This window comes from Carettochelys insculpta, chromosome 27 (genome assembly GCF_033958435.1).
Source record: "Carettochelys insculpta isolate YL-2023 chromosome 27, ASM3395843v1, whole genome shotgun sequence".
Taxonomy (NCBI): Eukaryota; Metazoa; Chordata; order Testudines; family Carettochelyidae; genus Carettochelys; species Carettochelys insculpta.
The window spans coordinates 7,280,786-7,307,244 of record NC_134163.1 but is presented as its reverse complement, the minus strand read 5'-3'; the positions used below and the strand labels follow the sequence as shown (position 1 = coordinate 7,307,244).

Here is a 26,459-nt window from a genome sequence, read left to right as displayed (position 1 = left end):
TTTTAACTTGAAGAAACTATGTTTTTCTACCGCACAATTCGACAAATGATTACATAAGATACGAAGACTGTACATAAAAATACATATACAACCAGGCAGAATTAAGATTGAGGCTGCTTCCACACTCACCCCCTTCCATCAGAGGTGTCACGGTAATGAGGCAATTTGAAGCAGGCTAATGAGGTGCTATGTGCATATTCAGTGCCTCACTAGCATAATGACAGCTGCACAAATTTTGAAGTGCAGACTTCAAATTGCAGATTGACAGGGTAGATGCGGGCAACTTTGACAATCCTTTTCTCCCAAAAAACTAGATCAGTGTAAGGGAATGCCAAAGTGGGGCATTTATTTCATTAGCACCTCATTAGCCTGCTTTGAATTGCCTCATTACCATGCCACCTCCAGTGGGAGGGTGCAAGAATAGAAGCAGCCTGAGAGAGCAACCCTGAAGTTTGGTAATTCCTGACCTAAGTGTTCAACTAAACAACTCTTATCTTAACTTTTTCCACTCTAATTTAATTCAATATTTTCAGAAATGACAAAGTAAATACCTGGCAAGTTTTGAAGCTGTTGACCTAAGTTCTGTTGGTTAATAATTGGAAAGGACTGAGAAACTTCATATATTTAAGTGCAGGGAGAAATTATGAAGCACAATGACAGAACAATTTCAAGTTGATAAGTGTAAGGTATGATGTTACTCTCTTACATAAAATAATAGGGTGGATTTACTGCTAAGTAATATTTGCCTGTGAAAAGTGCTTCCCTGCTTCACCTTGTCCAGCTGCCGGGGTCAGCAGCACAGACTCAGAGCATGTGTGATTGACGTAACTTTAGCACACCACATGACCACCTCTGATGTTCTTGCACTGAAGGTGGAGTTCTCTCTCAAGTGGGGTGTCTGCCACAGCTGACAAGACCCCTCCAATCAAGAGAGGCACAGAGAAGTAAAGCAACATGCCCAAGATCAGGTGCAGAGCTAGGAAAAGAAGTCAGGGTTCCTGAATCCCAGTCCTATACCCTGTACCATGCTGCCTCTCTTGTGGAAAGGTAAAGAAAAGGTAATAAAAATCTTCTGCTTCAGGTTGCAAGCAGATCTCCTGCAGCAAGGTTTCCCAAACTGGGGGGCATGAAGAAATTATGAGGGGAGTGAAGCAACCCAGCCCCCCCCCCCATTATTCCCCCCACCCTTTGCTTCTGGCTCTTGGCCCCTGCCATCTTCAACGGATGATGGGCCACAGCCACTATAAAAAGCAGGCAGCTGGCAAAGACTTGTGCGCTAAGGTGAGGGAGTGTGGGGCAGGGCGGGAAGGATGATGCAGTCAGATAAGGGGGGGGCGCTAGGGGTGCCTAGCTTAGGTAATGGGGATGGAGTAAGAGCACGGGGCTGGTGTTAGGGCTGGTGGTGCCTGAATTTGTGGGAGGGGAGGAGAGGGGCTTGGGTGGGCAGCTCACAGGGCTTGTGGGGCTCAGGTGGCTGGCTGGCTTGCAGGACTCATGGGGCTTGAGGGGCTGGCCCCAGCATCGCAGGACTCAGGTGGCTCAGGCTGGCAGCTAGCCCCAGCAGCATGGGGCTTGGGCGGGCAAGTGGCTGCAGCAATGTGGGGTTCGGGCGGCTTGGACTAGCAGGCAGGTGGCTGGCTGGGTAGCGTAGGGCTTTGGCAGGCGGCTCGGGCAGCTAGCCTGTGCCTGGGGTAGGCAACTAGCTCCAGGCAGCTGGAGGCAGGGTGGGTGGCTGGCTCTGGCAGTGCAGGTCTTAGGCGGGTAGTGCAGGCAGCTCTGGCAGTGCAGGTCTTAGGCGGGTGGTGCAGGCAGCTCTGGCAGCTGGCCGCCTGGCGCTGTACCAGGCACCCACAAGGGGTCAAGAAAAACTATTTGTGCTTATATTTAATTTTAAATAACGTTTTTATACCAAATTTTTTTTTTGTTTATTTTAAATTACCAATTTTTTTTTTTAATTAAAAGGAGGGTTGGATGACGGTAAAGAGGACATGGAGGGGCATGAAGGTCTCTCAAAAGTCAGAAGTGGGGCATGATGCTGAAAAGTTTGGGAACCACTGTCCTACAGTGATAAAATACTGCATAATCAGACAGAGTAACACACTGTGTCAAGCACCAGGCATGGACAATTGGTCAGGGAAAGAATGAATTTGGCAGACCAGTGACCTGATCCAGTACAGCAAATCCTGTTTTAACACCATTCCCAATGTACAGAACATAGAGTCTACAAAATAGACTCCAAGTTGTGTTTCAGAAAAGCTCCCAGCACAGGGATGTTCACCATTCCAAGTGTGTGTTTCTGTTGACATAGTGATCCATACTAAACTAACTAGTTTCTGAACATGTTATAAAACATTAACTAAGCATCAATTTTTGAAAGAATATTTTTAGGTTTCCTGTACAGTCAATTGTTTAATATCTAACATTGTGCATACCTGTAGTTTGATCCACAAGTACACGTGAGTTGATGATGCGGCCAAACCGTGAAAACATATCTTCTACATCTTTTTGAGTCATTGTCCTGGGTAATCCACTAATATACAAGTTAGCATCTTTGATTACTTCAGAGCTTGGACGAGCATATGAAACCTTCAAAAGAATTATTTTTCACAGTATGAAATTACATGAATTACTTGCTCTGTTATAAAGACACCCACCTAAAATGCTTCCTTTGCAATACTGACAATGTTCCTAAAAGGAAGAAGATTGCCAGCAAACGAAAAGTAAGAGACAAAAGTGGTTGTGTTCGATTAAAAATGATACATAATCCTCTTCACAGTTGGACTCTACTGGCAAGTGGCATGGCCATTTTAGGGCCTAGCTGCTAACTGACATATATTGAGCAGCCCCTTAGTTGTGTATCATTCTGTGTATTTTGTAATAATTTCAGTGCCTGTGAGGAACCAGTAGCTACATTCAAGCACAGAGCTTACCAGCTGAAGAACTCATTACATGAATTCACGCTTTTAGCACCTGAGTGAGCAACAGCTTACGAGCAAAATTACAGCTTTTAAACCTCTTTTCAAGCCTTCCACAGAAAAAGTTATAAGCAAACATTTCAGCAGAGCTGAGAGACTATACTTTTCAGGACAATAATATATATACATTGTGCACATCTCCCTTGTTTTAAGGCAGAGCTCAATGAATACCTGAGATTCACATGAGTTCAATCCAAAAGCCAGGCAACAATCTGGAATAATCTTACCTACTGTGCACAGACACCACAGTCGTCACACATGGCATTGGGATAGAACCCATGACCTGCCACTAATTATGTACACCAGGAGTATGAAAATTGGCACCTAGACACTATAGGGATGGGTGCTCTAAAAATGGAGGGAAGGAGAGAGAGAGAGAGAGAATTTTTGAAATAAAGCTTTTACAAAAGCTTAGGCGTTTGACAGCTCATTCTGCTGCACCTATCCCCTGTATACATTGTTACAATATTCTGATGTGCTCTGAAGCACAGAATTCACCTAAGAAAAGCAAAATGACAAAAACCAAAATACTCATCTGAACATGGAGTCTAAAGAGTCACAGATGTATAGGAATTTCCAATATAAGTTACCAACATAATTCACAAATGGCTGATAAGCCACCTACGTGGGCTGGCCATTGTGCTTTAAGAGTGGGATCATCAAGAAAATGGAGAGTTTGGGAACTTAGAGAAGAAAAAAAGTGCTGAATACTCAGCAATCCATCCACTACTTTAGTGGGAGCTGCTGGGTTATCAGCATTTATGAAAAATCAGTCCAAAATCTCTCAAACCAATTTTAAAGACAATAATGAAACAATATTAATTAGAAGTTTCAAAATAATTCATCTCAGCAGCTGAGCTTTTCATATATTTTCTTACATCAAAAGAAGCACTGCTTTAAGTTATTCAAGATATTATATCAAAAGCATTCATACTTGAACTTTTAACCTTGCAAGGCAGACAGAAGTCTAAAAGGAACTAGGGAGACAACTTATTAGGAAAATGCATTAAAGTTTTAGAAGACACAGTTCCAGTTAACTGTTTCGTATGTATGCTACACTTTTAAAACATTAAGCTTTAAAAGCCACGCTTTTACCTTAATTGTTTTTGACTGAAGTCTCAGGCCATTCAACGTGTTTATTGCTCTTTCAGCATCTTTAGCACTCACATAGTTCACAAAGCCATAGCCTAAGCTATGTCCTGCATAAAAGAACATTTTTATATTAATCCTAATGAAGTGGGTTTCACGGTTGCAATTAAGTGAAATATGTAATAAATGAAAGTCTTTAGATGATAAAACTTCACCTGTAACACCCACAAACTTAAATATTCTAACAACCACAGGTTAACTTACTCAGGCTTGTCACATATTGTATAGGATGTCTGATATAATGCATCAGACATTTGCCCCTTTCAGACACTTGTCTATGCAAACGGGGAGCCGCAACAAAATATTCAAGTCTGAAACAATGACTTGAGTACCCGATGTCATGCACAATCACAAAATCAGCAACTTTTGTCACCTGGGATAAAGACATACTGGAATGTGAAGCACTGGAGAAGAGGAAAGGGAAGATGCTGGGGGTACTTGATACTTTTTACACAGTGGAATGCCATTTCCACTGGAGCTGGTGAAACTGCATGGTTCTGCAGGTATGGGATGATCAGCAACAGCTACAAAATTTCTGCATACATAAGGCCATTTTCATGGACTTTGAGAATTGCCTTCCCTGCCTTGAAGGCTAACACTACCAAAATGAGACCCCATCCTAACTGTTCAGAAGTGAGCGGAAATAGCTTTGTGGAATCTTTCAACACCAGACAGTTACCAGTCGGGGCAAATCTACAGTGGTGGCTGGTGTAAACCAGGTAGCCAAGGTAATCAATACCATTGTGCAGACCAATAAAGCACTAAGGAGAGCACAGCAAGGATTCACATCTAACCAAGCAGCCTTTGAAAAACAGCTTTATGAATGACCAGACAATGACATGTCACATCTAGTGCTCTTAATGAGGTGACCCCAGTATGATGTGTGCTGACCTGTAACTCTTGTAAGCGCTCCCACAGATACAACACGAGCGGAGACACTTTTTGTGAGATTTATTGTTTTTATTCAGGGGACAAGAAAGGAGTTCCCAGTAGGGACTGGGGGAGTAGGTGTTCTGTCATCACAGGTGGCGGAATGTCAGCTTTCTGCTCGAAGAAGCAACCCTAGGAACGGAATGCAAGGCTGCCCTGGACATTTTCTCCCCTCCCCTAACATTCCAGGGTGCCAATGGGACAAGAGTAAGAAACATGGTGAAGAGGGCACATGGTTCACCACTGTGTGCAGTGGGCCTCTGTACTCCTTTACCAGGCACCTCGGGGTCTTTTTTGCTGCCCCATCAGCTGCCACATCTCCTGGGTCTGGACTCGATACTCTGAGCACTCTCCTGTCCTCCCAGTTCACCCTCCCCTCCTCCAGTATGGTTCTCTTCCACTCATTAACTGTGCCCTCTCTCTGCAAGCAGCTTGCTGTTCTCTAGAAACATATCTTCCCACGTCTGTTTTGTCCTTTGGCTCTGTACTGGTCTAACAGATGGGGGAAGAAGGAAGCACAGTGGTCAATAAGCCCACTCTTGGGCACACTCCAACAAAACGTAAGTGAATGTCAGACATTAGGATGATACGTTTATTGTAGATGAGAAGTTTTACAACACACACAGGAACTTCATGAAAGAGCCTCTGTGGCACGCAACTGGGATGTGTTAGGTGCAAGGAAAAATTCTCGCTTTAAGCTTCCTCTATGCAGAGGGTACTACCGAGATATCATAATGGACCTGCTTGGCTCTATTCATTTCCAGTCACGGTAAGGCATGTGTTTCACCACGGGCCTAGGGATGGGAGGGGGCAGGAATGGCAGTCTGGCCCATGCCTTCCTCCTTGTGGCTGTGTATGTGCTGTGTGCTCTCTCCAACCCCCAACTGGGACAGTGAAAATTTCCCTTCCCACAGGATCCCAGGGAAGTGAAGGGTGGGAGGTGTTCCAGGCATACTGAAGCACCTTGTGTTATTGTAATAGCTTAATGCTCCTTCCCCTAAGTTTTAAAGGGAGACATCAGACTCCTTAGAACAACAACACTAATAAGGAACAGATGCTGACTGAATGTGGGCAGAAGGCCAATAGGTATTCTGCACTGCTCTGTGGTGTAATGATGCCAAATTACTTACTGATGGCTTGGAGAGGAAAGGTGTCCTACTGTGGAGGCTTGAATCCAGCAGGCTTCCCCAAAAACCTTGCGAAAGTAATTAGAGAGACTACTTGTCTGAGAAGTTTCTGGAGATGTGCATGGAGGATTGGCACTTTGTCCCCCGACATGTTAATGTGCTATTCAAGGGGCCCTCAGCTGTGTGCATGCAGTGCTTTTGGCATTACTCTCCATACAAAGCAAGAGTACAAAACTTAGGAGTCAACCTCAGGAACCCTTAAACTTAGCAGAACAGATCCTGTAGTGTGGGCTAACTGGTTAGAAAAATTGACTGTTTTTTAAAGGCTGTCTGCTAGATTTGACCTAACCTAGTGTAGACAGTCTAAAAGCTCTGCTTTGGTATAAACCATTTGGTTTTAGGTCACTAGGAGAGAAAACGTGGATGAGAAAGTTTCCCCAGAGGATCTTCTTCTGAGTCATAGCCATTTTTGGTACACAGGCTGGTTTCAAAAGTAGTCCTCACCCAACAAAGAGGAAAAACTCTCCCCTCAATACTGTCCCAGTGCGAGACCCCTCCAGGACCCAAGTACTAAGGGAAATTAGACAATTGACTATTTCAAAAGTTGAATACAGCAAAAGAATGCCATCTTTCTAATATCTACTTTGGATAACCTAACAATAGCAACGGACTCTCAGCACTGATTAGCTTCCTTGTATGCATGTACTGCTACTTGGAAGTAGAAGAGATGAACTAAGAGTAATGACAGAGCAGAAGGAATCTCAAAAGGTATAATGATTCACTGATTATGCAGAGTGCTTGCACTAATTATATATGATTCAGGGCTATTTAATACACAAGTAAACATGCTTTGACATTCTTAATGAAGTTGTACACATTGGCCAGCAAAACGACAAACACACACTTAGGTAGACCAACAGTCTCTAAACCCAAAAAAAGGTACTATTGTAAAATTTCACACCTTACATGATCACTAAAGAGCAAATGATTCTAACTTCTAACAATCTGCTACACCTCCCAAATAAAATGGGCCTCATCATTTTCGCATGAGTCTTGACAATACCAGATTGAGATCCCACACCGATAGACGGGGTTGCACCTGCGGTCTGACCCTTTTCAGGACCTTCATAAACCTTTTTACCACAAGGTCTGAAAAGACTGATGACAGACCCAGCCCAAGGTGAAAGGCCAAGATAGCTCCTAAGTTTGCTTTGATAGAGGACAGTGATAACCCTTCCTGACTCAAGAACAAGCAGTGCAGAATAACCAGTATTGGAGTTTGCATTGGGGACAACCCCTTCTGAGCTGCCTAGGTAGAAAATCTTTTCCATTTGGCTACATATGTTGCCCTTGTGGAGAGCTTCCTGCTGTTCAACAACACGTCTTTCACAGGTTCCAAGCACAACAGCTCCATGGCTTTCAGCCATGGAGCTTCCATGCTGTGAGACATAGTGCTTGAAAACTGGATTGGTGCAGTCTCCCCTCCTCCTGTGTCAACAGGTCCAGGTGTAATGGGAGTTCCACTGGGCCGCAGACGGACAGCTCCAAGAGGATCGAGTACCAGTGCTGCCAAGCCCATGATGGGGCCACCGAGATAACCGATGCTTGGTCTGATCGAATTCTGAGTCAGGTCCAGTGGATGAGTGGCTCCAAATGGAAGGAGTAAAGCAGAGGACCTGACCTGTGAATGCTGAACTCATCTGCCTAGGAGTCTAGGCTCTGATGCTGGTACAAGCAAAACGTCTGGCATTTTGTGTTGAAACGGGAGGTGAAAAAGTCTATTTAGGGATATTCCCACTTCTGGAAAATTAAATATAGCACGTCCAAGTGTAGCAACCACTCATGGTCCATCAAAGACCTCCTGAGATGGTCCGCCAGGGAGTTGTGCGCCCCCAGTAGATGATGTGCTTTCAGGAGAATCTGATGTTGAATGCAAAACTCCCAAAGCCTGAGGGCCTTGTGACACAGAGCAGTGTGTATCCCCTTGCTTGTTTACACAGTACATTGTTGTGGTGTTCTCTATGCTCACAGCTATGCACTGACCCTTTAGATTGTCCTGGAACACCCTGAAGGCAAGCCTGACACCTCTGAGTTCTTGAGCGTTTACTTGGAGCTGGGCCTCCTCCTTGCTCCACAGTGTCTGGGTCTGGCACTCTCCCAGATGCTCCCACAAGCCTGAGGCATCAGTGACTAGAGAGAGGGAGGGCTGTGGGGGTTGAAGGGGACTCTCATGCAAACCAACCGAGCATCCAGCCACCAGTGTAAGGTTAACACCACCCATGGTGGGACCGTCACCAAACATGTCTATGCTGTCTGACAGGTCAGTGCACTGAGGCGAGCCACAGTTGGAAGGGACGCATTTGCAACCTGGTGTACGGAACTACAAACGTGCATACTGCCATGTGACCCAGCAACCTGAGGCAGCCTCTGGACATCGTGGTGGGGAACTTGAGCAAGTTATGGATAAGAGATGCCATGGCCTGAAACCTGCTTTGTGGCAGAAAGGCTCTGACCTGCCCAGCATCCCGTAAGGCCCCCCAGGAACTCCATGACTTGAGGAGGTCAACACCGAATTTGCCTCGTTTACCATGAGACTGAGAAAGTCGAACATTTGTCATACCATCTGCATGTGCTGTGCGACCTGGCACTGCGAGCGACCCCTGACCAGCCAATCATCCAGGTATGGAAAAAGGTGTACCCCATGCCTGCATAGGAAGGCTGCCACTACTGTCATGCATTTGGTCATCCAGTCCCTCAGTTCTCTGATCTGGAAGTGAAAGCACGAATCCAAAGCAGAGTGGATGAGGGTAGTGGTGGAGCACTCACTCATGGGGACATCATCTTGAACTCCAGTTACTGGACCGGGTGAGTAATCTCTCCTTCCCTGAGGGTCCCCGTGGGTGCTCCACCTTTAGGTGCCTACAAAGCAGTGTCATTGCTTGGAAGTAAGTCCTTTGGATGGTGTACCTCGGCTGATAGCAAAACAGACTGGCTGAATGCAGTCTGAGAGTCAGCATAGGTTTGTATGTTGTAATGATGAGTGAAAGTGTGAGCAGACATCCATGTGACCGCTCTGCAAATGTCAGTGGACACGCCTCTGAGGAAGGCTATAGAGGCGGCCATTGCCCATGTGGAGCAGGCACGAATGCCCATCCGAGGTTCTTTGTTAAACTTATTGTAGATGAGTCTTATACAGCCCAAGAGCCAGTTTCTCTGACAAACTTCTGACAGTCTCTGAGGAAACTTGTGAAATGGCTGTAGTCTCTGCAGGTAGAAAGCCAAGGCCTGATGGTCATTGGGGGTATTTGTGGTTCTGACCCTATCGCTGGTATGCAGTTTAGGGAAGACAGATGAGTACACTGGCTCTTTGCAGTGGAAAGAGTTAAGTACTTTTGGAAGGAATTTTTGAGTGGGTGCAGAGGACAACTTTGTCCATGAGAAAGGTTGTATACGGTGTTTTGGACAGTAGTACACCAATCTCTTCCACCCTTCATGCCAAAGTGATTGCCACAAGGAAAGCTACTTTCATGGAAAAGTGCAGCAAAAGAAGGTGGCCATCAGCTCAGAGGTTTGCCGGTTAGGGCTCTGAAAACCAAATGGAGGTTCTTTGATTAGCGAGATGTTGTGGAGGCCATTAAAGGAACCATTTGATGGGTGAAGACTGAGTGGTCTTGAATAGGTGTATGGGGTCAAATGATTTGTATGTGTGTCACACACACCCCATGCTATGAAGCATCGCCATTTTTGAGTAAATGTTCTTTGTTGAAGGTCACCTATTTATGAGTTTTGTTCAGACCTCAGCTCTGAATTCACCAGCCCACCAGGAAGGGCACATGGAAGTCAAGACAGCAGACTGCTGGGGCCGGGGGGGGGGCGGGACGGACGGACAGACTTGTTCTGTGGGGTTAAGATTGAGAATAAAGGGAGGAAGATCATATGGGGGACGTCTGGACAGCTGTAGGAGGTTTGGAGAACCAGGTCTGTATGGGCCATCTGGGTGCTAGTAGTATAACCCTGCCCTGTCCCACTTTATCTTGACCATGACCCTCTGAATCAGGAACCGGTGGGAATGCATATGCTGAAGGTGCATTCCATGTGATGCTGAATGCACCTCCCAGTGAACTGCAGCCTACTGCATGTCTGGAACAATAGTGAAGACAGCATGGATTGCCCCTTGTAGCAAACAGAGCCACAGTTCAGAACTCCCATCTGTGGAAGACATGGCAGATGGTGGATCTGTTAATTTCCCACTCACAGTCAAGAGGAAAATTGCATCTCCAGTTGTCCGCAAGTATATTGTTCCTTCCTGGTATGCACGCTGCCACCAGGTGGCGCTGTCCAGAGATAAACGACTCCCACAACTGTACTACTTCTAGGCAGAATTGTCTTGAGTGTACTTTGCCCTGTTTGTTGATGCAATGCATTGTTGCTGTATTGTCCGTCATGAGGACTGTGTTGCTGGTGATCTGCAAGATAGTTGGGGAGGATCTCTGGAAGGAAATGCCCTTTGCATAGGTTCTGTGGCTGCATCCACCAGCTAAGAAGTCTGACCGTAGCTGGGACACTCAGTGTTTTGTTCAGTGGATGAACATGGGGCCTGAATGGTTTCATCTGCTGGCGTGCATGGGTTGTAACTGAGCTAGTTGCTGCCATGTGGCCAAGGAGATGCAGACATTGTCTGGCAGTTACGCTGGGACTGACTTGTGGCTGTCTGGAGATCCAAAAGTGCCCCTATGAATTCGAGTGAGAGTTGGTGTCAGGGTGCACTTTGGTAGGTTTATGCATAGCCCCAGATCGAAGAATGGCATTCTGGTTACAGCTGTTGTGTTAGTTCTGAGCTAAGAGGTGGCCCCTTACTAGACAGCCATCTAGGTAGGGAAAGATGGTTACTCCCTTAGTTCTTCACTATTTGGTGACTAGCACCAGGACCTTTGAAAAAACCACTAGTGCTGTGCGTAGCTCAAAGGACAGCACCGTATATTGGAGGTGTTCTTTCACTATCACAAATCTGAGGAATTGTCTGTGTGATGGGTGGATGGAGACATGAAAATAAGCATCCTGTAGGTCAAGAGTGGACAGACAATCCCCTTTCTGTAGTACAGGGATAATCGTGGCTAATGTTACCATCTAGAATCTTTGACGAAGTACATACCAGTTTAGATTTCTGAGATCTAGTATGGGTCTCTAATAGATTGTTTTCTTCTGTGCAAGGCAGTAGTATGAATAGAAGCCCCTGCCCCTGTGCTTAGTGGGTGCCTCTTCTGTGGTTCCCAGCTATAGAAGAAGTTTGTGCATTTTGAATGAGGATGGACTCACGAATGGGGTCCTGATGTAAAAATCACTAAGACTCAATTCTGTGTGGTGATGGCTTGCCATGCTGGGCAGAATGCTGCTAGTCTTAAGTTCAAGGTTGTTTGTGGCTTGTCCCAGAGCACACTAGTTGTCAAGGCTGTCCAACTATGGACCAAATGTTCAAAACAACTGACAAGGCAGACCCTGTATGACCAAATTGTTTTTGTTTACAGCCACCCCTTGGGTGATCAGAGTAAGTAAGGTGATCTGTGAATCCTTGAAGGAATAAAGCATCATGTTAGTATTTTCTGTGAAGGATTGAGACATTCTGGAAGGAAGGTCCTTGATGGTGGCTTCAACTTTTCTGGGAAAAAATGGATGGTTGTAGGGAGGAAACGCACTGCATTACCACTGCAGGTGCTAGGGACCTAGTGGCAGTGCTTGCTGCATCCAAAGCTGGCTATAAAACTGCTCATAAAATGAGGGAGCCCTCTCTCATGAGGGATTTGTATTTTTTTTTTTTAAATTGTCTTAATGAAGGTGTGAAGTTGGTCAACGGCATGCTGTGTGTATTTTGCAAGCATTGCCCCATAACTGGCAATGCAAAATTGTAGGCTGACTGATGAGTACAACTTTTTCCACCCATGGCATCCAGCCTTTCCCTCTATCGCCTGGGATGGCTCTGGCATTCTGCTGCCTACCCCTCACAGATTCATGGCTTCCACTGTCAGTGAGTTAGAGGGTGGATGGGTGAAGAAGAATTCCGCACACTGAGAAAACATAGTACTTTCACTCCAGCCTCTTTGATATGGGTAGAATGAGACTGGGGTGTGCCATAGAAAGCTGGCTGGATCTAGGAGGGCTTCATTAATTGGTATTACCACTCTGTTTGTAGTGGATGAGTGTAAGACATTAGACAGCTTATGATGTGTATCCCTTGGGGTCACAAGGGATATCTTGAGCCTGTGTGAGACTCTCCGTGAAGAGATCTTGAAAAGTCTTGGTGTCATCACCAGAGAGAGGGGTGGGTGGTGTTATCATCAAGCCTATGGAAGACAACGAGGGAGAGAACTGTGATGGGAGTGGAGAATTCAAGTGATCATCTCCTCAACTGTAAGTAAGGGTAAGCACCATAATCCTCAACCTCTGAAAGCTACAACCTGTCCAGTGCCTGAATACTGGGTGGTCAAGGTCTGTGTAGCTATAGAGGTTGAGGTAACTGCTGGGGAAGGAACGGGTGACAAGAAGCCACGCACAGATCTCAGTATGGCCAGCTGGGTGGCGGCACCACTGCTGTGGCCAGTGTTGCATGCTCAGTACCAAGGTGACAGAGAACTCCCCTGTGGTGATATACTGTGACAAATGGCAGGGGGACATGAGTACTGGGGCCCCCTGCGCTGCCAGTACTGAGAGGCCAGAAGTGGCAGCGCTAAGTGCTTTCGTGCACTTTGCTGGTGCCAGCTTATTGGCATTAGCAGCTGCCAGCACCAGTGTAGTGTTCACAGAAGCCACCTTTTGCTTATTCTTTGCCGGCTTCCTCTGCAGTACCGGGACAGTGGTTGTACCAAAGAGTCACACCATTTGTGAGGAGGGACAAGACCTCTTCTGTCACTTTTGGCAAAGCACTCGAGCCTGGCCCCTTAACCTGAGGGAGGGTAGCAACACAGTGCTTGCAGTTGGTCAATTTCACCACCGGGGGACAGACCGCAAGGAAGTGAGACACCTATTCCTAGCACCCAGCAGATTTTCCCTTACCTCAAGGGCTTGTCATCATCAAAGCCCTGCCAGAGATCTCAGCCTCCTGTGGCCTGTGCCTGAGGTGGGAGTCATTGACGTTCATTGGTCTGAGAGCCTGCTCCATCTGCCACATCTGGAGCTGTTACTGCCTCATTCTCCTGGACCATTTTGTCATTTTCTACGGTGTGGGCAGCTGTCTGTGTTGCAGTGCTGACCCAGACACCATATACTGAGAGAGTGGCTGTCAAACTGAAATGGAGAGGCCACAAGCAGAGCACTTTTTTTAAACCAGACAAGCCGGGCATGAGTGAAACTGATAAGAGCTGTGCTATGGTGTGCAGTGGCTGAAAACAGCTACAGCTGCTTGGGAAAAACCACCTCTGCGGCTTTCCCTTGTTAACTGCTTGTTCCTCGTTTAAAATAGCTGTTTTGCCTTTGATTTCTTTTATATCATCTTTGTTTCCCGGATCAGAGCTGTGAATGGAGAAGAACTGCAGGACTCTATGTCTATGCATGCGCAGCAAAGGTCATAGGTGTCAAATGCCCGTACCCTCTGTGCAGGCAGCTCGGGGTTGGGAGGATGACAACTCCTACACACAAGTCATCAGTCCGTGGGTGCAGCAATGCTGGCGCACCTAAAGGTGGAGCACCCACAGGGACCCTGGAAGAACTGTTAATTTATCCCATGTACATTATTTTTCATTTATCAACATTTAATTTCACCTGCCATTCTGTTACCCAGCACCCATTGTTGAGAGCTCTTTTGCAGCTCTTCAGTCTGCTTGAGACTTAAATATTTGAGTAATTTTTTTTTTTTGCTATCTGCAAATGTTGCCACCTTACTACTTCTCCCAGAACATTTATGAATAGGTTGATCACTGGTGTCAGAACAGACCCCTGGAGGACGCCACTAGTCACCTCTACCCATTCTGAAAATTGACGAGTTATTCCTGCTCTAGGTCTCCTATCTTTTACCCAGTTACCAACCCATGAGAGATCTTGTCCTCTTATCCCAGGACAGCTTATTCTGTGTAAGAGGCTTTGGTGAAACACTTTGTCAAAGGCTTTCTGGAAATTCAAGTATACTATATTCACTAGATCTCCCTTATCCACAGGTTAATTGATGCCCTCAAAAATTCTAGTAGATTGGTAAGGGATGAATTCCCTTTACAAAAACTTCCACTCATCACCTATTCTCACAGGTGTATTTTCTAATATCCACCTATTGCACAAAATTTTACATGTTTTGCTCTAGCTGAACTGACATGCTGCAAAAATATTACTTTTTACTTATGGGGATAAGTCAGAATTGATGTGCAAATAGGCCTTAACTAACTATATGGGGTAGAAGTCTCAAAAATAAGCATGCTAGTTTGTATCTGCAAAAACAATGAGGAGTCATGTAGCACCATAGAGTCCAACAGATTTACCACTAGAGATAGCAACTACCTTATGCCTAGGTGCTGAAGGCTTAACACTTGAGTTAATTGGTTTTAATGACTGTTACCCACTACGAGAAGGAGGGCTGGGAGAGCCACCCAGCCTAGCAGCCCCCATGAAGAGGCTGTAGGAGGAGGGAGAGTGTCTAAGGCTGGGGCGGTTTGGGGCTGCTCAAGGGATATATGCCCGCTGGGGTGGGGGTTCATGCTGGGGGTTAGATGTCATGGTGTGTTGCCTTGGGACTATTTTGTGCTCAGCCCCTGGAACATTTAAAAAATTGCCATATGGCCCCCAGTGGAAAAAAATCCGAACAGCCCTGCCTTACACAACATAAAGACTGTTTCCATGTCTGATATTTGTAGTGACCCCAGGCAAGCCACTTAGTCTCTGGCAGTAATTTTCACTGCTTCCCCCCCTTCTCCCTTTTTGTCCCCTCCCTTCCTTTATGTAGCTGATTTCTCAGTTTTTTTTTTGTTTTTTTTTGTCGTCTGCAACTCCCCACCAGCCCCTTCAACCTCTGAACATGGGGTTTAAGCCAGGGGAAGGGGGCAGTGGCTTGAGGATGAGTCTTTCCCCTACCACAACACAGATTAAGTATAATAATAAACGATAATAAAAACCTATTTTATTAATGTAGTTTCCCTTTAATGGAAAAATGTTATAAACACAAAGGAGCAGAATTTTATATTTTTGCCTTCAGGTGCAAAATTAGATGGTTCTTGCACTGCTTCCTGCACCCACCCCACCTCACCCATTTTTGAATTGCCTTGGGTCACCAAGTCTCCATAAATTGTCAAAATGGGTCCAAACCTGGAAAAGGTTGGGAACCACTGAGTTAGAGTGACCGTGACCATTCAAATTAGCTGATGGGGAGGTATGGCTAGCCACTGAGGGGAAGCTGTCTCCATAGTGTATTAAACAATTCAGATCCTTAGAGGCCTAACTGTGTAGTTTTCAATTCGCAAATTAGTTCCAATTCAGCTGTTTCCATCTGTAATTGAGTTTTGAAGGTTTCTTGCAGAAGGATGGCTACCTTTAAATTCTTACTGAATGGAGGAGATAATTTTGAATAAGTAAAGAAGAATCTCTGAAACCTAGAGCTTGCTAAGTCCTGTCAACAATTCCACTAGGCTGTAAGCTGCATGCTTAGACATGGTTGAAGGCAAACATTAATCCTCCGGCAATCAGCTGAACACCTACTTGGCCACAAGTTTACCAGCTCACCTACTGAAGGAGGAGACTAAACTCAGAAAGATTCTGAACAAGGATGAGCAGAACTTGTAATTTTTGGGATGCTTTGCAGCATATGCATCACATCACATCACCTTATTTCCTCACCCGCAGACTGATGAAAACTCTGATGGTGAATCTTATTAGCTAATAAGGCTGAACAAGTGTATCAAGAGAGTTACAGCTCTGATGACCTTTGCTGAATTTCTAAAAACAAACCAAGTTCCAAAAGTCTAAGCAGTTCTGTGTTTATTACCCTTCCCTGAGCCCCATCCCGCCTTATTCCTTAAAGAGCTTGGGAATTTAAAATGGCACTGATATTTAGAACAATGTTAAGGTTACAAAATAAAGCACTCAACTAAGAAAAGTTTTAAGGTAAGCTCTTCTTCTGCAGCAATACATCAAGTACATTGCAGGTCATCTTTTCCTGTTTTAAAAACTCAGATCAGGACTCCGGCTTGCTTGGACCTGGATCCTGAAACTCAGGGCTCCCCTCCCCAGCATCCAACCCACAGCAGGGTGGGTGATAGAGAGCTGTGAGCCTTATGGGCCAGATGCAGCAAACTGAGGCCAGATTCAGTCCATGGGCTCTGCCCAGAGAGGACTAGAGGGGGCGGGGGCCCTCCATGCTGCTGCTGTTCCTTCCCCTCCTGGGTGAATGGAAGCATAGCATTGCCTGCAGAGAGGCTTCCCCTTGCTGCTCTGATTGGCCAGAATTCTGGCCAATCAATCAGAGTGGGTGGGACAAAGAGCAACAGTGCCCAGCAGAAGCAGGAAAAAGCTCCCTGGAGAGGCTTTGCTCCTGCTGTTGTCATTTCCCAAACGAGGGAGAGAGCCAGGATAGAGGCATGTGGAGGTAAGCACCAACAACCTTAGTCCGCTCCCACCCCTCCTCCTGCCCAGACCCCTCCACCCTGCTGCAGCTCACCCACCCTCCTGGGACTGCCACATGCACATCCTGCTCCTGTACCGTCCCCTCTACCCTCCTTCAGCCCCCTCCTAAACTCAACACTGATGCTCCAGCACACTCCTGCATCCTCCTTCCCTCCTGTCCAACCCCCTCACCCTCAGCCTGCTCCTGCACCCTCCCTCCTGCCCAGACCCTACACCTGCTCCTGAGCAGTCCCTCACACAACCTGAACCCCCACCTTTTTGCACCCCCCCCCCCGAGCACCCAAAAGAGTTAATCTGGCCTGAGGAAAGCCCTGAACCCTAGTCTCCCCTTCTCCTCCTGCCCATGGTGGAATTTCTCACTCCAGAGCTACATCAGTGAGGTTTTTCTTTTTTTTTTTTTTCTTTTTTTTTTTTTGTGTGCGGGGGGGTCTTCTCACTTATGTGGCTCCTGACCCAAAAAAAGGTTCCCTACCCCTGTCTTATGCAATAAGACAAGTTAACATTGTAGAAGAATTTACTGGATGAATAGGTCTTTTTACACCACATCCAAATAATGTTAATGACTTCCACCTAATCAAAAAGATGAATTTAGCCCCTCAATTTATGAAATGCTTTGATTATATAATACTTTACTTCTTAATCTTAAAATGATCTAGTCTTCATTCCTGTGAATCTGCTTGAATTGCACATAAGTCAAGAGTTTGGGCATGCAGTCTACCACGAAGAAAAAATTCCTTATAGACTAACTTGTACCTGCAACTTTGTCCCGAATAAGTTTAGCAGATTCAACTTCGCCAATACTGCTAAATAGACTCCGTAACTCATCCTGTGTCATGTTCTGAGGGAGGTAGTTCACAATTAAATTTGTTCTACCAATATCATCCCTGCAATCTTCAGCCATGTGATCTTCATAACCATTAGACATTTTATAAAATATCTGCAAAGAGAAAAATCACAATTAAGTTGTATATCTTCACCTTCATTTTAAAATAAATTGAATTTTCTCTGCCTGTATTCAATTGAAAGCTTTTTACTTTAAGATGAAATATAGCTATTTCAAATCTCCACATCTTTATGTCTTAAACTCCAGGATATTTCATTCTCTCAAGCTAACAAGCCTGGAACACTGAAAAGCCCCCCAGTTGCTCACTTCGATGAAGTGGATTGGGGGGTGGGCGCGGAGGAATCACACAGAAGTAGAACAGATTTTGGGTAAATTACCATGTATACTAAATCTCACACACAAGTATTTCAAACGAGAGTTGCTGTTGCCCTTGCAATCTGAGTTCAGACCCTTACTTACATACATTATAATAGCTTCACTCAATGTAAACACAAAATCTGTGGCAGAGACTGAAACAGCAGCCAGTTCTGAGTCCACTGCCTTAACTATTAGCTATTTTCTTACAAACCTTTCCCTTACACATTGCCCAGAATGATGCATGGGTGTTGTAGAACTGGCAGCATGTGCTCACATGAAGACTAATTCATAATATACACACAAAAAGACAACTTACAGTTGCACAAGAACCTTAGTTCGGGCATTTCCGAGCTTAGGACTTGACTTCACAACTCTGGCATGCTTTTAATGGAGGTGATTTTTATTATAATTTTTGAAGCTCCCCTCCCCCCCTTTTTAAGGGGATCTACAAAAAATCCAGAGTTCTCTTGTGAGCTCATACTGACCCCTCATCAAGTGAAGTCATCAGCAATACTTGAATCCAGAACTTTCAACTCCACCACCCGAGATAAATGCATGACTAGTTGCAGTACCACTAGGCTGTTACTCTCCATGTAGGCTAGACACCAGAAAGACAGGCAATACAAACTTTTTCAGTGACTTGCATAACTATCCAGGAATGCTGAGAATCAGGATTGCCAGGTTCTAATTTCTGTCTCAGGAGGACAGTGGGCCTAGTGGATACAGAAAATCCAGACAAACATACAGGTGTGGCACATACATTCTCAAAAACAAAGTAGCTAAATGGCTGACAACTGGTCTGCAAAATTAGAAAATAGTTGATTTTCTGAGCTATTTGAAATGACCTTGTGCCACCTCTCAGTTGTGGAGGAAATTATACTGCCCTGGCTCCTAAACTAGGAATTAATCAAAACGGTTACATATGAAGGCTGTGAAGTGCATAGGAACAATGGAAGAATTGGAACTAGGACTCAGAATCCCATTTCTCAGAACAGCTCCTGCTGAGCAGACTTGTTTTTAAATAATCAGCCTATACATCAATGAGTGAAAACACTGACTTTTTTTTATTTTAAAAAAAAAAAAAAACACACCAACCACAAAAAAGAGGAGCTGGTACTCACCAGGCTCCCTGCCCCCACCACCAATCCTATGGCTGGGGATGCTGAGATGCCAGTACTCAGTACGAGCACGCATGCACACGAGAGAGAGAGAGAGAGAGAGAGAGAGAGAGAGAACTGGATGTAAAGAAGATTAAGTGATGGAGGTCCCTAGTGAACACAATTAGGAATTGCTACACTGGCACGACCTGACGTCTGGTCAATTAAAAATCTTTCAAAAAGAAACTTGTGTCCATGAGCACGCTATTAAATCTTTCCCTGTAAAAAATAATTCTCTTTCTTCAATTTACCAAACACTTCCATCACCAGTTATACAAAGCAGAACAAGATCCTTTTGGTTCCCACTCATTTCTTTACAGCACCATACACGCATATTGTACAAGGTATATTTAAAACACACAAAACACACTACTCTCCCAGTAGTCACCTTGTCATGGTGAGTTGGCTTGTGTTCTCCAGTGAACCCAAGAGCCATGTTGCAGGGAGTCTCGTGCTCCCAGCAGGGTCATCTGCGGCAGCAAGATCAAGGGGGAGGGTCCAGACAAAAAATGATCCTAAAAGTACTCAACAGCAGCACAAATGGAGGATAGCAAAGGTAATGCTACAATGGCTATGAAGGCGGCAGTGGACAGGACACTCCCAGTTGCCATGAATTCCATGCCATTAGACCTGAGTTTTCTATCCCTCAAGAATTGTGTGATGGCTGCAGTACAACAGTCCCCTCCCCATGTTAAAAGAAGTCACGCACAGCTGTCTTCCTCTGTGTACTACTCTCCTAAACTCAAGCCCTACATCAAATGGCAATGGGAGCAGCATTGTGAAATCTGGAAGCTTTTAGTCATGAACCAGCGCATCTGTATCAGTCGTTCTGTTTTGATGACTGAGGTGGCAGAACAGTCCCGATGCTGCATCCGCAACTGAGCGAGCCCGATTTAGGATCCACTCTGCTCACCCCACAAGTGGAGGGGGCTAGAAAGGTGTTCTAAACATAGTTCACCTTAATCCCCCAACTGGATAACCATGTCCAGGGGGTTCACCTCCACGTGGTTGAAACCGAACAGTCAACTTTGGAACATGGAATATTCGGACTCTAATGGACATCCCAGACATTGAGAGGACCAAAAAATGCACAGCAATTATCACCTGTGATGATTCAAATGGATATCGCTGCCCTAGCAGAAACATGTGGACCAGAAGAACCCCACCTAAGAGAAGAAGGTGAAGGGTACACATTTTTCTGGAAAGGAACCCCAAAAGGCAGCAAAAGAAATTCATGGAGTAGGATTTGCCATTAAAAACGAACTGACAAAAAACATTCCCCTCCAACCACTACCAGCACTTGCCCCTTCTGTGATTAAGCACGGCAGCTCTAGAATCAGGCTGGTCAGCCACCAATGGATTCACAAATAGTAGTGCGACATGAAGGTGCCCTACATACTGAGTGACCACCAAGAGAGATAAAAGCGTTCCTTATTATAAAAAGAACCTTTCCAGCATACATAATTAACATCTAACAAAATGCCATACTCTGGGCTAAACTGAAGTTATAAATGGAAGTGTGTACCACCAACAATTTTCAGGAAATTTGCAAGTGTTAAAAGCACTGTAATATCAAAAAATTCTGAATTAAAGTAAAATGTGAAAACACACTACACTTTGTAAAGCATGCAAAAGGAAAAATTTCCCACCCCCATATTTCTGCCATGCTCCAAACAAACTAACTACCGTACCTGAACATCTTCACATTACAAATTAAAAATTGTTACATTTGTCACCATGTAATCCATGTACCTTGACAGTAAATAGTAGATTAGCTTTCCATTCAGCCTCCACTGACAAACAGCACCACAAACAACAATACACGTATCATGCACTTTACACTATTAACCACCAGCTGACATCAACCAACACCTTCACATCACGCACTGGAAGTGTGGATGCCATTTTAACCTTTTAGCCACAATGACAATTCAGATATACTAGTCACCATACACTCTCCTGGTTTGGCTACCAATAGTTTCTGCATTTACCTTCATAGTGAAGAATGCCAATGACTAGAAGTTAGAGTTATTTCAAGTAAAGTGCACATTTTTAAACAGTGAAAGCAATTTGACATTGGAACAATTTATGAAAGGTATGGATTCTCTATCAGTGATCATTTCTACAGCAAAAAATAGATGTTCATCTACTAGGTCTCTTAGGTCCTACTTTGGACAACTTCTATGGCCTCTATTATACCAATCAGACTAGGACTACATGTACACTACAAGATGACCTAATCGAGCTAACTGCCTTGAATTCAAAGTTAAGTGACTTTCTCCACTGTAAATACCATCAGCTCAATTTAGGGAGCACTAACATGGATAGTATAATACCATGGGAATTGTGTGGGTGTAGCATCAAGTTTGAACGAAGGCTAGTGTGGAAGTACCTTGTCTTTGAATTGTATTCATTAGCCTCTAGAGGCTGACTGGTGTTGTTGCACCTGGTTCCCTGCTGCCCATCACTCACAGGACCAGGCCCCTGCAGCTTGTGGGAGCTGGGAAACTGACCAGTAATGGTGATTCTTTGAGATGTTTGCCCCCTGGGTGCTCCACGGTAGGTACTGGTCTCACCCAGCACCACAGCATGAAGATTTTCCAAATGGCACTCAGTGGGGCTGCACATGCACAATCCCAGGACACACTGTTCGCACCAGTAGGGATCCTGTGCACAGTCCCACTCTCTACTCATTTACTTCACTGATGCCCTAACTATGTATACTGCACCGAGCAGAGGGGAGGAGGGTGGGATGTGAAGTACCCATGGGGAAACACACATCCTCAAAGAAACACTATTACCAAAAAAAGTGAGTAACTTCATCTTCTTCAAGCGCTGTCCCCCTGGGTGCGCCCCAGTAAGTGACTGTAGAGCAGTACCCCCTAATCAAAGGGGAGTTTTGATTTGGTGCAACTACTGAAGTCAGTGCACATATATCTTGGTCTGTGCAAGACTGTACTGCACATTACGCCATGAACATGTGGTTAGAGACCACACGGCTACATGACATACGTCCTGTAACGGCACTCCCTTTAGGAAGGCTGTTGATGTTGCTACTTATCCTGTAGAATGTGCTCTAGGAGTTACTGGAAGAGGTTTATTTTGAATGGAATAATATTGCAGTATGAATGCAGATATAAGTTAGGATGACAGATGTAATCCCTTTGATGGATAAGAATAGCGTTTAGAAAATTGTAAAGAACCTTGTCCCCTGTCTATGTAGAAGGATATGGCCCTCAACGTCTACTGTGTGAAGTTAGGCATCCGTATGGGCTGTGTGAGGCTTAGGGCAAAAAGGTAGGAAGGCGGATTTGAGAGCATGCTTGTCAGTAAAAATGAAGGATGGGGTCATAGGACCATTGTGTTTGTGGACAATTGCAGTGGAGAGTCAGTCAAAGCAGCTGTTTTGCTCACTCTGAGCGGATGTTATCACTAGGAGCAGAGAACATGTGGCCATTGACTCAAATGGTGGTTCCATTAAGGTATGAAGGATCAGTTCCAAACCCCAAGCCAGAGGTATAGGTTTGCATGGAGGGATGTTATTCTGAAGGCCTTTCCAGAATCTCTTTACAATTGGATGGGTGAATACCAAGAAACCTTCTACCCTTGGATGGAAGACTAATCACCACTATGTGGATTCGGAGTGAAGACAGTCACAGGTAACTATCTTTCAGGTAAAGAAGGTAGTTAAAGACCATGCGCAATGGGGCTTTCGGGGGTTGTACACCCTGTGCAGAAGATCTGGATGAGAAGCGAAGCGGTTTCCACTTTTAGAGTAAGTTTTGCATACTGCTTCTTGTCTGCTTTGTAACAGCACATCTCTCACTTGTTTGGAGCAGTAGTGTGCATCTTCTGAGAGCCACAAAGAAAACAGGCAGTAAGATGTAGGGTATGTGGTCTAGGGTGGAACATGGGCACCCCTGTTGTGAAAAAGTAAATCCTGACTGCTGGGAAGAGACAGATGAGAAAGTAAGGGGAACCAGAACTGCCTGGGCCATGCTGGAGATATGAGGATGATTCATGCTCTGTCTGAATTTTCCTGATGACTCTAGCAATCAGAGAAATGTTTGGCAAGGCATATAGGAGGCGAGTATTTCAAGAGAGGAGAAAGGCATCTCCCAGAGATTTGTGGCCATTGCCTGCTCTCAAACAACACCGGCTGCATTTGGAGTTCTCTGGCGTTGAAAGGAAATCTACAGCTGGGTGACCCATATCTGGAAAAAAGGTTGGGTCACTTCGTGGTGGAGCCTCCATTCGTGGTCTAGGGAAAAAATGGCAACTGAGGGAGTCTACAAGCAAGTGCATTATTCCTGCCCAGCAGGTATGCCACAACAATGATGTTGTGCTCAATACACCAATACCATAATTTTATGGACTCTGCACAAAGCGATTTTGACCAGGCCCCTCTCCGACAACTGATATAAATCATCATGGTATCGTCCATAAGGATTAGGACAGTCTTGCCCTGGATATGCAGGAGAAAGTGCTTGCAAGCATTGAAGACAACACGTACCTTGAGAAGACTGATGTGTCTGTTTGTCCTTGGTCCACTGACCTTGGACATGATACTGCTGGAAATATACTCTCCACCTGAGTAGCAACACCTCTACTGTAATTTGGTGAGCTGGTTAACAGTCAAGTCAATTGGGACCCCTACTAGTATGTTTCATTCTTGGGTCCACCAGAGGTACTACCACCTGTCTGTGAATGTGATGTCTGGCAGGGGTATATACACTGACAGCCAGTGCTGAAGGCAGTGAAAATGTAGTTGGGCATTTGGGACAACATAAGTAGTGGCTGCTATATGGCCGAGGAGGTGAATGCATGTAAAAACAGGAACTGTAGGGCTGATGCTAAGGTGCAATATAGCCTCTTAGCATTGATGAGTCAAGTTGAGCTCCTATGAAGTTGATACTTGTGGTAGGTTCCACAGCTGATTTGGCAATGTTGATGAGGAAACCTAGAGATTGTAGGTAGGAGCTGTCTCATGAATTGTACCATGGCTCTTGTGGAGTCTTGCGAAGGGCCTCAAAGGAGACAATTATTGAGATACCGGAATATGGTGATACTCCACTGGTGCCAGAATCTTGGTGAATACGCTGGAGACTGTTGAGAGCCCGAAGGGGAGGACTCTACTGATAATGTTGTGATCTGAGGATGAAGCATAAGAAATGTGTGCAACTGGGGTGAATGGGGACGTGGAAGCAAGCATCTTGAAAGTTGAGGGCAGCAAACCAGTCCCTCTTGTCCAATGCAGGGATTATAGACTGTCGTGTGGTCATTTTGAAACGCTGTTTGTGAATATATTTGTTCAACCACTGTAGATCTCAAATGGGTCTCCAAGCCCATTTTCTTCTCTGTTAGGAAGTAATTTGAATAAAATCCTTTCCCTTGATGTTGTTTCGGAACTTGTTCTTTGGCTCCGATTTCTAAGAGGTGTTGCACCTCGACACGCGGTACAGTCTTGTGGGAAGGGTCCCTTAAGAGAGATAAGTAAGGGTGGTTGGGGGAGAATTCTTGGAGGGACAGAGTAAAGGGACACTATATCCCTGAGCGAAGATGTCTAAAACCCATCTATCCATGGTAAAGAGAAGTTACTCACTTGTAGTAACGATGGTTCTTCGAGACGTGTCCCCGTGGGTGCTCCACAGTAGGTGTCGGGCTCGCCTGGCGCCGCAGATCGGAATTCTTCTAGTAGTTTCCACTGGATTGCGCATGCGCCGATGTGCACCGCTCCCTTGCGAGCCTTTGGTCATGTGTGCGATCCAGTCCCCGCCAGTTCCTTGACCAACCACCCCAGATACTCCTGAAAAACACCGGACAGAGATCCGAAGCGGGAAGGATGGGCAGGCAGTGGAGCACCCATGGGGACACGTCTCGAAGAACATCATTACTACAAGTGAGTAACTTCTTTCTTCTTCGAGCGGTCCCCGTGGGTGCTCCACACTAGGCGACTACCCAGCAGTAACCCCAAATAAGGAGGTGGGTACTCGATTCATGTGCAGCTTGCCCTTGAGAGGACAGCTGTCGACAGACGGGTATCCTCATCCAACACCCGATGCAGGGCATAATGCTTGGCGAAGGTGTCGTAGGATGACCAAGTCGCCGCTCTGCAAATGTCTTTCAATGCGATTCCCTTGAAGAAGGCCGTTGACGCTGCCACCACTCTGGTGGAGTGAGCCCTGGGCGGGGCTAGCAAAGGGGTCTTTCGAAGCTCGTAGCACAGTTTTATACAGGACACAATGTGGTTTGAAATTCTCTGGGAAGAGAGGCCTTCCCCTTTCGACCTGGGAGCGGGAGACACCAGAAGCCTGTCCGTTTTCCGTAAGGGCTTAGCTCTGTCTATGTAAAACGCCAACGCCCTCCTCACATCTAGGAGGTGCAGGCGCACCTCCTTGCTGGAGCTGTGAGGCTTCGGGTAAAACGAGGGTAACACTATTGGTTCGTTAATGTGGAACTCCGAGGAAACTTTCGGAATGAAGGCTGGGTGTAACCATAAGATCACCGCCTCCTTTGAGGATACTGTGCAGGGCAGCGTTGCCATCACTGCTGCGAGCTTGCTCACCCTGGGGGCTGACATAAATCGCAAGAAGGAAGGTTGTTTTCATGGTAAGTAGTCGGAGGAGTACCATGGCTAATGGTTTGAAGGGTGGTCCTGATAGCGTGTGGAGTACCAAAGTCCAAACTCCACAACGGTGGTAGTGGTTTTCCAGGAGGGTACAGGTTTAACCAGCCCCTTCAAGAACCTTGTGACGATAGGATGGGTGAATACGGTGGGCCCTTCCTCTTTGTGCCGAAAAGCTGATATAGCTGCGAGGTGGACTTTTAGCGAGGATAGAGAGAGCCCGTCTCATTTGAGGTCCAGCAGGTATTCCAGAATTAGTTATAGGGACGTCCAGAGGAGCTAACTGTTCGGCAGGGCACCAGGCGGTAAAGCGTGTCCATTTCTGTTTGTAAGTCCTCCTGGTGGAGGTCCTTCGACTACACTCTAAGACTTGTCTTACTCCCTCCATACACGTGTTCTCTAAGGCGCTGAGCCATGGATTAACCATGCTTGTAGGTGGAGTCCCTGAGGGCGCGGGTGCACTATGGACCCCTGAGCCTGCGTGAGTAAGTCTGGCACTACTGGTAGGGGGAGTGGTGGATGATCTGTCATGTGCAGGAGCAGGGGAAACCATTGTTGTCGGTCCCAAGTTGGAACTTGAGTATCATGCGAGCTCTCTCCCTTCTGGCTTTCTGCAGGACCTTGTAGATAAGTGTTGTGGGGGGAAATGCGTAGAGTAGAGGGCCCTTCCATGAGATCATGAAGGTGTCCCCCAGGGACCCC

General features: G+C 45.7%; 1 protein-coding gene across 1 annotated transcript in view; it reads right to left on the bottom strand.

Moving 5' to 3' along the window:
• The window catches only part of ELAVL1 (ELAV like RNA binding protein 1), an 88,668-nt gene that overhangs the window by 32,572 nt on the left and 29,637 nt on the right, over positions 1–26,459 (bottom strand). The window contains exons 2-4 of the mRNA XM_074978104.1: positions 17,528–17,711; positions 4,071–4,174; positions 2,433–2,586 (exon numbers count right to left, since the gene is read on the bottom strand). Of these exons, the coding sequence (XP_074834205.1) occupies positions 2,433–2,586; positions 4,071–4,174; positions 17,528–17,699 (430 nt within the window). The 5' untranslated portion in view covers positions 17,700–17,711. The remainder of the gene's footprint in view (positions 1–2,432; positions 2,587–4,070; positions 4,175–17,527; positions 17,712–26,459) is intronic.